This window comes from Ahaetulla prasina, chromosome 2 (genome assembly GCF_028640845.1).
Source record: "Ahaetulla prasina isolate Xishuangbanna chromosome 2, ASM2864084v1, whole genome shotgun sequence".
Lineage (NCBI taxonomy): Eukaryota > Metazoa > Chordata > Lepidosauria > Squamata > Colubridae > Ahaetulla > Ahaetulla prasina.
In genome coordinates, this window is record NC_080540.1 from 89,598,149 (window position 1) to 89,611,545 (window position 13,397).

A 13,397-nucleotide genomic window follows, 5' to 3' on the forward strand; every position below is an offset into this window, starting at 1 on the left:
TACCCTGAGAACAACCTTCTTGAAGAGTGGCTTCTTGTAGGGAAGAATGACCTCTCCTTTTACCTGCTTTGCTGGCTTCTCAGCTTCTTCGCTATCTGAAGAATCAGAGCTGCTGCTTTCTGAGCTCTCAGAAGCTTTTGGAACAGGGACAGTTCCTGCTTTTGTTGAGGGTGTCCCCCCTTTCTCTGCTGGCTGAGGTTTGCTTGATGTGAGCCCTGCGTTCTTGGCTGTCACGCTTTTCACAGGACTGGTAGCAGGTTGACGTGTTACCTGAGTTGGTTTCTATGAAAATAAAAATATTGCAGAATTAGACTGTGGCGAAGATAGAATAATTCCCGATTCAAGGGAATGAAATCAGTAATTCAGTTGCCTGAACATGGAGATTAGCCACCTTAGAATTGACAATGAAGATACTGAAGTGGTGAATAGCTTCCACCTTTTAGGATCAGCCAATAAAGGAGCAAGCAGTCAAGAAATAAGCAACAGAATAGCAGTTGGTATAGCAACCATGGAAGTCTTGGAAAAGATATTGAAATGTTGTGCGTAACAATCTCTACAAAGATTAGAATCACACAAACCTTAGTATTCCCTGTGATACTCTATGGAAACATACGCAGGATTTTGAAAAATAAGAATTTTTCCAGAATAGGAAGAATACTGGTGCTTTTGAAGGTTTTTGTTAGAAAAATCTCCTGAGAATACTGCAGACGGCCAAAAAAACAAACAAATGGATCATTGAACAAATCAACTCTGAGTTCTCCCTTGAGCACAAGTGACCAGGCTCAAATTATCCTAATTTGGGTACATTATATGAAGACCTAGATCTTAGGAACAGGATCTAATGCTGGGAAAGGTGTAAAGAAAGTGAAGGTGACCTGAAACAATGTGAATGGACTCAAGTAACAGTGGCAATGGGCACATTATTGAAAGATCTGAAAGAACAGGTTAGGAGCAGACTGTCATAGAGAAGATCTATGTGGTTGCTAAGAGATGATACTGATTTGATGACAGATCATCAATCAGTTGCCTAACCATTATCCCTAGTTGTTTCAATTGTTTTCTAGAGGCTTGGTAAGTGTAGGAATTAAGGTTGTAGCAGCATTCAACACATAAGCTCCTCCTATCTGGTCGTAGCTCTATAGAAGCAGTAAATGGCCTAAAACATGGACGGGCAGGAATTTGAGCAGACATTCCTTCATTTGTCCCGGTGTCAATCATTTAAGTGTCTGCTTCAAAACAAGGGAATCTTATAAAAGCTGGAATCTGCTTCTACATTAGCTTCCAAGATGGTGTTCAATCTTCAAATGTCAACCTTCATTTTCCTTTCCGGAAAAAATACCCCTAGTGTGCCTACACGTTTGTAGTTGCTTGGTTTCCAAGATGCCAACAGACTTTATGTTTGCATGCAACCTCCATTACAGGAGGCCCCACAACCACTAAGCAGCTTACTATCTTGTTTCAGCCAATCTTCCTTTTATTAAAACGAAAGGCATGTGGGGAACAACTAAGTTTGCTACTTCATCAGTCTTGTTCGGCCCCCCAAGCGTCTCCCTAATTCACCTGAAGGAACCGCAAAAAGGAATGGTGTGTGTGGTTGAGTTATAAATATTTAGGATGTTGATTAGGACTTAATGTCAGCAATCTCAGGGCTATTTTTAAAATGTGCAAAAAAAAAAAAAGGTCTCTTTAGCACAAACAACACTGATGTTAGAAAGGGGCTTTCTGGATTTTGTCCTTTTATCAGGTGGAGAGATATCAGGAGAAACTGGGTAGGGATTTCAGCTCAAAATATGGGTACCCTTTGTGAGGGAAGAGTCTTTGTTTTGCCCTGAGGACAAGCTTATTGGAAGGGCCTTGTAGTGATTTTATTGTCTTCCTGTAGCTGGAACTGGAATCCAATCTACTATACAGAGCTTTAAGAGGGATTCATCTGGGGGGAAACACAAGGCATTCAGTTGGTAATGTGATTGTGTTTGTCAACAGATACAGATCATGTGTTGCCAAACAGAGCTGTAGGCTCTTTGGCCTTTTAGCTACTACTCTTAAGAGTAGTACATTTTTATTTTATTTACTTCTTTTGCTGTTTGGGTTTGGGCTGCTATATTGGAACTGCACTGAAAACAAATTATAGCACTCTAGAGAAGTATAAAAATTAAAAAAGAAAAAGAAAATCATGAAATGAAAAAAAAACCCCTACATAGATTTATGGTTTCTATTGATTGACATCTTATTCCTTCCTTTTCTTCTCTGACCCTTTTTAATCCCCCAATGCATAAACCATCAATTCAGTCTTTTCTTCTTTCAACGAAAAGCAGCTTTCAGTCTGAGGACCAACATTTCCCAAGAACTACAAAACAAGAGTGTCCTGCAGAATTTCTCATTTCCATCATCAAAAAAAGGCAGGAGAAACTACAAATATTAAGCAAGTGTGCACAGATGGGCTTCCATCTACTGTATACATGGCAGATTTAGAGGTTTTCTTTTTGATTTAGAGCACATCTAATTGCATACAAAGGCTTCCAGCTCCCAAAATCCCCTTTGCTGAGACTTCAAATCTTCCGAAAGTCAGAATGACAAAAGTAAATTCAATGGAATAGAATTTGTGTGACAAATTTCAGATCCACGTCCCTTTCAAAAATCCAAAGCCAAAAACCTAATAAATGTCAGTTTTTGGGCCTGAGTACATACAGTTATCTTACTGTGTCAAAACAGAGAAAGAAGAGATTCTCAGACTACAAACTATAGCCTGAACTCCATGCAATTGAGAGTTCTGTCAACCACCCACTTCGTATTCACAATCAGTAGCAATTAATCACCGACTGCATTTGCTTTCCCCAGATGGCACACTCATTAAATTCAATGGGGCTTAATTCAAAGTAAGGGCGCACTAGACTGTTTTTACAGTCCAATGTTATACTTCTTCCTACAATCCTGTCTCTTTTTTTTAAATTGCCACACAAAATACACTGTATTATATACACTGTAAGCCGCCCTGAGTCTTCGGAGAAGGGCGGGATATAAATGTAAATAAAAAAAAAATAGTCTTTCACATTTACTTCTGATCAATTCTAAACACTATATTTTTTTCTGTGCGCTCCCATGTACCCTTCATATTCATCTCCTGAGGCAACAACATATAAATGTATATATCCAACATATTTTTTAAACAATAGACATGCTTTCTATGTAACAAAGCACTGTTTTCTCTCTCTCATTCTCACAGCCAGATCAGATAGCATATTAACCTCCTCACCCACCCCAAATCAAAAACTCATCAAAAACTCTGTACGCAATTTTCCTGCCCTCTCACCCCATTCTTTTTTTTGAGAACAACTGCAGCAATTGGCAGTTCTGCTCAAGAACTCGTAGTAGGGAGCCAATTCTGGCACTTAGAACCTGAGTCACCAAGGCTCTGGAAACAGGGCAAGAGAAAAAGAAAATATAATTGGACAGGAATCCACTCTGCCCATCTGCAGACATTGCTTGGACAGCCAAGGTATCACTTCTAGCCTGGAATTCTAAACTTGCTGCTGCTTCTGTTGTCAGCACCACTTTACCCACAGTGCACCCCCTTGGCCTAGAAATTGAGGAAACAGCAGTTCAATTATACAATAACCCCAAATTCCTGGCTGGGGAATTTTGGGAATTGAAATTTGCACTTCTTAAAGTTTCTGAGGTTGGGAAATACTAGTATAAGGTAAAGGTAAAGGTTCCCCTCGCACTTACGTGCTAGTCGTTGCCGACTCTAGGGGGCGGTGCTCATCTCCGTTTCAAAGCCGAAGAGCCAGCACTGTCCGAAGACGTCTCCGTGGTCATGTGGCCGGCATGACTCAACGCCAAAGGCGCACGGAACGCTGTTACTTTCCCACCAAAGGTGGTCCCTATTTTTTTTTACTTGCATTTTTACGTGCTTTCGAAACTGCTAGGTTGGCAGAAGCTCGGACTAGTAACGGGAGCTCACCCCGTTATACGGCAGCACTAGGCCTAACTGCCGACCTTTCGATCGACAAGCTCAGCTGTCTTAGCCCCTGAGCCACTGCGTCCCTCAAATACTAGTATAGAGAACTCTAATAGGGAATCAGGCAACAGGAAACGGTTGTGTTTCATGATTTTAATCTTTTATTCCAGTTACCATTCCATTTTCTCAGGCAAGAGTCTTGGAGCTGGGGAGTGGATGGGTGGCAGTTCGTTACCAGGAGATTTTCTCCTGTCTCCTGCTCTGAAATTTGTGGTATCTATATTAACTGCTATGCATTAAAGGGATGGAGTTAAGCTAAAAAACCACGGCTTGTATCCCACAGGCCACATTTTCATCAGGAGCACCACAGATGAGATTTTTCAAAATCGACCACTGATGCAGCCAACCTCCCTTCTCCTTTTTCTTCCAGTGGAAGGATGTAAAGAAATTCCAAAAGAACTAACCAATGGATTATTAATTCTCTTCGTCATTCCTTTGTACGGGTTCTTACCATCAAAACTACTTTCCAGCACTGGATTTTATAATTGTAACAATTTTGTTAACTTTCCCTTACAGTTTCCAGGCTGAAGTTGAGGGAGAGAAAAGAGGGAGGACTGTAAGCAACAAGCAACACCTGTGTGAGGCAAACTCTTCTCTTATAGAAGAAAAACTTCAGTAAAGATGAGCTCTGGAATGGAAAGTACTTGAAAAATAGATTCTGTTCAGCTTATATAGCAGTTGGATAGGATTGGAATTATGAATACCATTTGTTAAAAGGGAATTTGTAGGTTTTAACTAACTGCTTCTGGGAATGTTTGTGACTCATAAAGAATTATAAGATTGGGTCAGTATAAGAAAACAAAACATATAGGAAATATTTTTACTACCTACAAAGAAAAAGGGAAAGGAAGCAATTATTGAAACAATTACAGAGGCTTCCTCCTTATATGAAAGATTACATGGACAAAAATGTTCTAGTGTTCAGACTGGCAACAGAGAGAAAAAAAGGAGAAACTTGGCATAGCTGTGGCATTAACGGGAAAAAAAATATCCCTGAATCCAAAATACTATTAATCTCATTAAATACAAATTGAGTCAATTTACTTAAAAAAGAACAATTTTTAACAAGCTCAAATATATAAAACTTATATTTTTGATAACAAAGAAAAAACTAATCCAAGGCAAGCTAAGACAGTGTAAAGAAAAGAGAAAAACTGATTTTAAAAAATGGAAAAAAATGGCTCAGGTATAAGGAACTGTAAAAGTTTATAAAGCAAAGCAAAGTATTTAGGTATTACTTTGTAGTTGGGAAAAAAATGAAAAGAAGGCATTGAGTTGTAATTGTGGTATTAATTGTGGTATTTTTAATCACACCATATCTTCTTACATCCCATATTTAATTGCCCACTTTTGTACAATGATGATGAAATAATAAAATTAACCAAATACTCTATCTGTATCTTTATTCATTCATAGCTTTGTTTTTGAGGTAGAAGCCCCCTTTCAAGCCCCTTGTTCTCCTTCTTACTGATAAAACAACCAATTACAAACAACGCCAGAACGCTCACAGCCTAAAAAAACCAAACCCCAAAATCCCTCCATTGGGTTTTGTAAAAAAATAATAACGGTAGGTAACAGTGTTTCTCCTTCCACAGATTTTTCTATGGTTACCTGAGTGGCCACTTTATCTTCCTCCGAGTCAGAGTCATCACTTGAATCTTCACTGCTATCTCCGCTCTGCTGGGCTTTCTGATGTGGTCCCTTTGGAGGCTGGGGTTTCACTGTACATACACTTTGAGCTGCAGGAGTTGCTTTGGGGGCTGAAAGCAATCAAGAGACAGAAAAGTGACAACTCGGCCAGTTCTAAAAGGTTGCAAATTAGAAAATGCAGCCTCACTTCCTTCTTTGTCTTTGCTGACTTTTGCCAAGAGTCCTGAAGATGAACTGAGGTTTTCTTAAATGTCTGATGAGGCAGCTCAAGCAATATGATTTCAAGACAAGATACATTCTGTTATCTGCATTTTGTTGGCACGTGATGAACTGCCTTTTTGAAATACATTTTTATATCACACGCAGGTTAGAAATACGTTTAAATAAGTATAGATGATCCTCGGCTTACAACCAAATTTGTGTTGCTAATTTGTTAAGTGAATTTTGCCCCATTTTGTAATTTTTCTTGCCACAGTTGTTAAGTGAATCACAGCCGTTGCTAAGTTAGGTTACTAACTTCATTAAGTTCATTAAGTGAAGTTGGCTTTCCCATTGACTTTGTCTGTCAGAAAGTTACAAAAGGTGTTCACATGACCCTGGGATACTGCAATGGTCATAAACACGACCCAATTGCCATGTGTCTGAATTTTGATCATGTGACTATGAGGATGCTACAATGGTTGCAAGTGTGAAAAACGATCGTAAGTCATGTCACTTTTCTCAGTGCTTTTGTAACTTCCAATTGTCACTAAATGAACAGTTTGTAAGTAGAGGACTACCTGTTTCAGAAAAAAAAGGTTAATGTTATGGAGAAGGAAGACACAATGTTGAATGTTTGCCCTATGCACAAAAACCAAACACATCTTAGATATAGCCACTGTGTTCTTCAAAAAATTATTTTGTGAAACTATCTACAATTTCCTGATACTGAAAAAAACAAAATCAGTCATGCTGATTTCCCCCCTCCCCCAAGGCAGCTTTGGGACAAAAAGGCTAGGAAAACTGTGCACAATTTCAATTTACAGCATTGATATTTAATAAATCTCATTAGCAGTTACCTGGTTATGACAGACACGGTATTTTCCTCACTTTGAAGTCAGTCACCGTAACAGCGGGGCTGACTATGGATGCTGCAATTTTTTCAATAAACAAGCTGAGGTGGACTTAAGACTTAACACCATTTGTTTAGTGACCGTTCAGATGGCACTGAAACAAGGACTTCATATTTACGATGGTTGCAGCCTCTCCATGGTCACATAGTCAAAATTTCAGTGCTGGGCAACTGGCATTTACTTATGAAAGGTCCCAGGGTCATATGATTACCCCTTTAAACTTTCCCAGCGGGCTTCCAACAAGTAGTTAATGGGAGAAGCCAAATTTGCTTAACAACCTGATTCACTTAACGACGACATTGATTCATTTAACAACTGCAGCAAAAAGGTTGTTAAAAAAATGAGATACATTTTACAACTGTCTTGCTCAGCAATGGAAATTTTGGGCTTAGTTTTGGGCTGTAAGTCAGGATTAACTGTACATAGCACTATAATATTAATAATAAAATCTAACTGCAAAAAGATGCCTTTAGTTTAAAATTTCAAAATACACACCACTAAAAACTGCTACAGTTCTAAAGCTGTGTGCCAAACCTACTTTAATGATACCAAGGAACTGGTGAAGATGGTAAGATTTTAAATTCCAGGAGAATCAGATTTGTTTAAAAAAAAAAACTTCTAAAGATGTTTTGAATTCCTCAGTCAATTGTTTTAAAGTGCCACGTGACATCATCTCTCATAGTTATTAACAACTCAACACTTGTTACAGCTGTAATAGATTTTTCACAGATCTCGGCAAGAACAAATTTATGAGATCTGTCAACTGCTGCAGAACTGATAGAAACCCTCAACACAATTTGCTAATCTCTGTATTTCTATAGGCAAAACCACACAAGAAACTATTTCTGAGATACATTTGAGAAAGAATGTGTTTTCAGATGTTTGTAAAATACGGCACAGGTTCAAAAGAATTTGCACAGAGAAGTAAGAATGAGAACAGTTAAAAGTTGAAAATATTTCTGAAGGAGTTTATATTAACAAAGGGAAGTTTTGTACAAAATCTAGGTACAATATGGTGGAGAAAGTTGCAAATAAAAGTAGAAACTTATCTTTAATGCAGCACTCTAACAGATGAAAATACTGCCTACCGATGATGGAGGAAAATAAGCCAAAAACGTAAGACACTTAGCAGATTCTTATTTTTACTACTGTTCAATTAACAAGATCCTCCATGCTCCATTATCTGACACCATTAATCACAAGACAGCTATGCTTGGGCTTCTTCGTAAGAAAGAGAACCATTAAAATTAACCATATTAAGAAATATCAACTGCTTTCAGTTGTGAATAACCCAGAATCATGAATCTGTTTATTACTGGTTCTCTTCCATCTTTAGAAAAACTCATCATTCAGAAATTAATCTGGGATTGGCAACACCACAAAGGACAAGAACATCCAATTTCCTTCAAAAATAAAGGGAGCATCAGCTAATTGGTGAGACACGCTGAAACTATAGGCTAAAGGCAAAACTCAAGATGCTAACACATCTCTCGTGTCAGTTTTGAAATAACTGGCATCAGTGCTGGCACTACTGAATGCATTTTGTGCATCCCCTTGTTATTTGTGTCTTTTCCCTGTCAAGCTGCTAAAGCAAAGAAATTATTTAGAGCTGCTGAAAATAAACGTTTTTTTCCCCCCCTGAGCATCAACAGGGCTGGAGCCTTCTTACTAGACGGAGCTGGCAATTTGGATGTTGTAAGATCAGTTTCCTCCTCACTGTCAGACGAGGTGCTGCTTTCATTCTGTGCTTCCTTCTCCTTCGAAGCACCTGGTGCAGCTTTGGGTAGGATCCCAGACTGACTGGCCTGATTTTGTCTGGTCCTCACAGAAGGACGTGGAGTTGACAAACCCTGCACCACAAGGGGAAAAAACAGGCAGACATACATGTAAAATGCATTGATTTCTCATATACCTTTCCTTCCATCTTCAATTTCTAACAGAACCAAAACGATGTATTCCCACCATTAAAAACAGCAATGATCACAACTGGGATTGCCGTGACTAAGTATGATGCTTTGCTTAACAACCGTTTCACTTAGTGATAGAAATTCTGGTCCCAATTAGAGTTGTAACCTGAGGATTACCTGTATAGCCTGAAACAGGCACAAAAACTTAATCTGCCTGCTAAAATGCTTAGATATCTTTAAATATCAGACTTTTTTTGTGTGTAACATTTTTATTTAAAATAAAAATACATTTCATAGTATTTTATGAATGTCTTTTAGTTTTGTATAGTTTTGATTTTGTTAAGATTGTAAGCTGTCCAGAGTTACTTTGTGGTAATATGGGCAGCCAATAAATTTTATAAACAAACAAACAAATAAATGATTAACATTTAAATTGGTTAATTTGTCAGATCAACTGCTTCTTAAATGACACACAACAAATACCTGATTTGAAATCCTTTGGTCTTGCTAGTATTAAAGGTGGACCATGCCCATGGTATAAACATTACAACCCCTGGAGATGTATTTGCAATTGAGTTTATTTTGGAAAAAAGGGGGATAAAGCACTACTTTTATAAAAGACAACCAGCCATTCAATTGCCCTAGAAGGAAGCCACGCAGCAGTGAGCGATACAAGCTCCAGTTGCCCGAATTACACCAGACTTCAAAGTCCCCCAAAGGAAGCTAAATCAAAGCCATCTTTTCAAGAAACTCAGCATCTGGTCTGCTGTATTTTTAAGAACACTGGGGAGAATAACAAAAAATGAGGCAAGAAAAGAAATCATTTTCTGAGCAGCTTTTATCTGTTAAACAGGGCAATGCCGAGGCTGCTAGGTCGCTAACAGCAGTTCTTTCTTTCTTACTCCTCTGTGTGACAACAATGAATATTGTACGACGGTGTAAAATGTGGTGCAAAACACACCTGACAATCGCTGGTGAGAAAAGGCATGTTCTCTATAAAAAGGGGAAAGGAGTTATGTAATTGGATCTTTTTCTTTCTTTCTTCCTCCTTTGTAAGTCTTCAATTCCAGTAATTTGGATGTTTGTGTTATTACTAGTCAGTTGATATGCACAATTTTGTCATTTTTGGCCTATTTCCCCCCCCAAATCAATGTAACTACCCTGTGTTAACTGAACGGATATTTTGGATGATGTAGGTGCCTGCTTTTACACAAATATTTCATTCATATTTTCTCCTGGCCCGTCAAAAGAATTTGAAGACCTGGCTCTGCAGACTCCCATGGAGCAATCAAAGGAGACGTATATGAAACATTTGGAAAGGAACATATCCATTCACCTTCTACTGAGAAGTGTACACAAAAGCCGTGCTATGGAGAATGACAGAGTTATCTTGATGGAGGGAAGTCAGGAAAGTACAGCGGAGACCAAATTTTACCGATGAAAGATCGGGCAGATAATAGGTGTACCGTATGCTAGTCTTTCGAGACGCCAATGGAGACAGCTAGAACTATACTGCTTTATGATGTGGGGTACACACATTAGCAAAGGAAGGACCATCATGTGTGAAATTATTCTGTCTGATCATCCAGAGCAGAGGTGGGGAACAATGGAACCTTTCTGACTTGTGGACTTCAGCTCCCAGAATTCCAAGTCATTAAAGGGCCATCATTCCCCACCTCTGCTGTAGAGGAAGCCTGGTTAAGATCACTGACATGAGAGCTAAAAGGCCATGGACCAGAAGGCTGTCATTTTTTGTCATACTTTATGGAATATGCACTCCAAAAGTTGTCTTCACCTCTTTTTATATTTTTAGGAAATTATTCAAAACCTGATGATCCTGATGTCTAGTTGTGGAAAAAGGGGATGACCATTTTATCTGATTTACTGGTATGACATTTTTGACTTGTTAGTATATTTTAGCAGGTTACAGAAGCTACCCTGGAGGCTGTAAATATCTTATTAAAAATAAGCAAATAATCTTACAAATGGCTGGTTCATGCAAAAACAAAGACCCAGAGGAAAAACAGCAACCTTCTGACTTATGGGAACCGGCAGAGTCTCATTGTCACTTTCAGATGATGAGTCGCTGCTGTCTGAGCTCTGGGCTTCTTTTGAAGGAGGTGGTGGTTTTGATAAACTGGTTGCGGGGGCCTTCTGGGTGGATTTTGATGGAATAGAAGCAGAAACTGTCTTCTTTGATGGACTTGATGCTGCATTTTTCCCTGGTGCTTTGGAGGCCTGAGGATTTTTTTGGAGATAATTTTAGCTATGGTTAGATATTAGAAAAATGGTAAAAATGAACTTGAGTAAGACATTCTGGTGTACTAAATGAAAATGAAGGCTTGGGAAATAAGTTAATTGTTCTGTAACTACATCAATTTCTTTTCCCTGAATTTTATTTATAAGTACAGAACATTATGACAATTTAAATGAAGAAAAAATAAATATTTTGTGTGTATATACCTATAGAACTTTCTAAATGCTTCAAGTAGTTCCAGGGTAAGAATAGAATACTGTACATGCATAGTAAAAGTGTACCAAACAGAACCAGTATTTAAAAGTGATCCTGAACTACCTGTTTAGCATTCATATTGTTTTATTTTGTTACACTATCCAGAAATACTACCCTGGAGAGCTGTAGTTGTCTTTTTAAAAAACAAGCAAATCATCATACAGATGGTTGGCTCATGCAGAAAGGAAGATCACCATTCCTAGAGTTTTGAAGAACACCAACCTTCTGACTTATGGGAACCGGCGGAGTCTCACTGTCACTCTCAGATGATGAGTCACTGCTGTCTGAGCTCTGGGATTCTTTTGAAGGAGGCGGTGGTTTTGATAAGCTGGTCGCGGAGCCCTTCTGGGTGAATTTTGATGCAACAGAAGCAGAAACTGCCTTCTTTAATGGACTTGACACTACATTTTTTGCTGTTGTTTTGACGGCCTGAGGGTTTTTGGGAGATAATTTTAACTATTGTTAAGATATTAGAGAAATGGTATAAAGTCAGAGTTCCTGAACCTGACCAAGACATCCTGGTGTAATAGATCTTGGGAAGCAGGTTAAATTGTTCTGAAGCTGTGTCAACTTCTTTTCCCTGAATTTTATTTTTAAATACAGAGCAATGTAATTTTTTTTTAAAAAAATAACTTGTTTGTGTGTATATACCTACAGAATACACATGCTGTATGAGCAGGGTAAAAGATAATCTGGTAAATTTGCAGCCTGAAAACAGCCATAAGGGTGAAATCTTTGTTCAGCAGCAAGTAAAAAAAAATTACCTTTGTGGGCATTATCTGTAATCTTAAAGTCTGGTGAAATTTACAGAAGATTATGTTAACTAAACACTTGGTTACTTTATATTCCAATTTCAATCTATCATACCAAAGTGAGAACCTAGTTGTCACTATAACATTCTTATCTCTCCAAATTATAAATCAGCTCTCACAGCTCTTTAGATTCCACAGGAATAGTTGGGAATGAGATAGTATTTGCCCAATAATTCCTATACAGCGGATTTCCAGACACTTCATTGGACTGATCAGTTTTAAGCTGTTTTCCTTTCCTACATTTTGTACCTATTGGCTTCAGATGTTGGAATCAGTGTCTTAGCCAACTTTACCAATGCATCTCACCTGTGATACTGAAGCAGGTGCTTTAGTCTCACTATCCGATGAGTCAGTAGTTTCTGAAGTGTCTGTTGATTCTGGGCTTCTGTTTGCATTTGCAGATTTCGCACTGGCTTGCTTTGCTGCAGTTACCTTTACTGTGTTTCTTGCACAAGAACCAGGAGTGACTGGTGACTTGTTCAGCAGTGGACTATTGATCGGGGAATTTTGCACAGCTGCTTTAATCTAGAAGGAAAGATAAAAAAAATGTTCTTTGTATTGCAGGGAGAGGTGAACAGCATAGGTATTGGCTATTAAAGATGCATACTCTATCTCAGGGCTGTCAAACTCCCGCCCCACAGGCTGGATGTGTCACACACTGCCCTCCCCCACGCCCAGTTTAGTGAAGGGGGGAAAAAAAAGTCCTGATATGTCACGTGATGCCGTTGTGACGACTTAGTTTGACATCCCTGCTCTAGCTAATATATTGGAATAGTCAAGTTGGGACAAGAAGAGGATAAAACCAGTTAATACCTGAAGCATATTTGATCCAGTAATGTCATTCTATCAAGTCTTATCTATTCTCTAACTTGAACGAGATAAAAGTAGAGGACAATATATCCTGTCATATTCCAGTGTTATTCTTTGGTATTGACAAAACTCAGGAAAGTTGCTTATGTAGGTTTAGGACAAAGGAAGCAAAAGGTTGGTATTGTTTTCTTTTGCATTTTCTGGAACACTTTTGGGCAGGAGAAGTTTTCTTTCTTTCCCATTAGGAGAAGGAAATGAAGAAGAGGGTCAGCTTAGGGAGAGAGCCTCTTAAGAAAAGCAATTTGGAGGGAAAAGATAAAAAGGAAAAAAGAAAAAAGGGGAAAAAAAGAAAATGCAAAAATAATTATGACTGGGGCGGGATGTAGAAAAGGAAAATTGAACCTGCCCATGGTTCACATGTCAAAGTTAGAGAGATAAATCAACCCTATTTCCTTTTTGATCAAACAAAACCACACTACAGAGGAATTTCTCTTCAAAGTGAGATGCTAAATTTGACTATAATAATCAATGCTAGCCTGCCTGCTCTCCCATTATTGGAATAGGAATTACATTCTG

At 38.5% G+C, this 13,397-nt stretch overlaps 1 protein-coding gene across 3 annotated transcripts in view; it reads right to left on the reverse strand.

The window, feature by feature from the left end:
• The window catches only part of TCOF1 (treacle ribosome biogenesis factor 1), a 51,075-nt gene that overhangs the window by 22,964 nt on the left and 14,714 nt on the right, over positions 1-13,397 (reverse strand). For 2 of the 3 annotated variants that reach the window (XM_058170215.1, XM_058170217.1), the window contains exons 7-12: positions 12,318-12,536; positions 11,422-11,628; positions 10,671-10,925; positions 8,450-8,630; positions 5,630-5,778; positions 64-282 (exon numbers count right to left, since the gene is read on the reverse strand). In XM_058170215.1, the coding sequence (XP_058026198.1) occupies positions 64-282; positions 5,630-5,778; positions 8,450-8,630; positions 10,671-10,925; positions 11,422-11,628; positions 12,318-12,536 (1,230 nt within the window). The remainder of the gene's footprint in view (positions 1-63; positions 283-5,629; positions 5,779-8,449; positions 8,631-10,670; positions 10,926-11,421; positions 11,629-12,317; positions 12,537-13,397) is intronic. The other variant, XM_058170216.1, reaches the window with a different exon arrangement.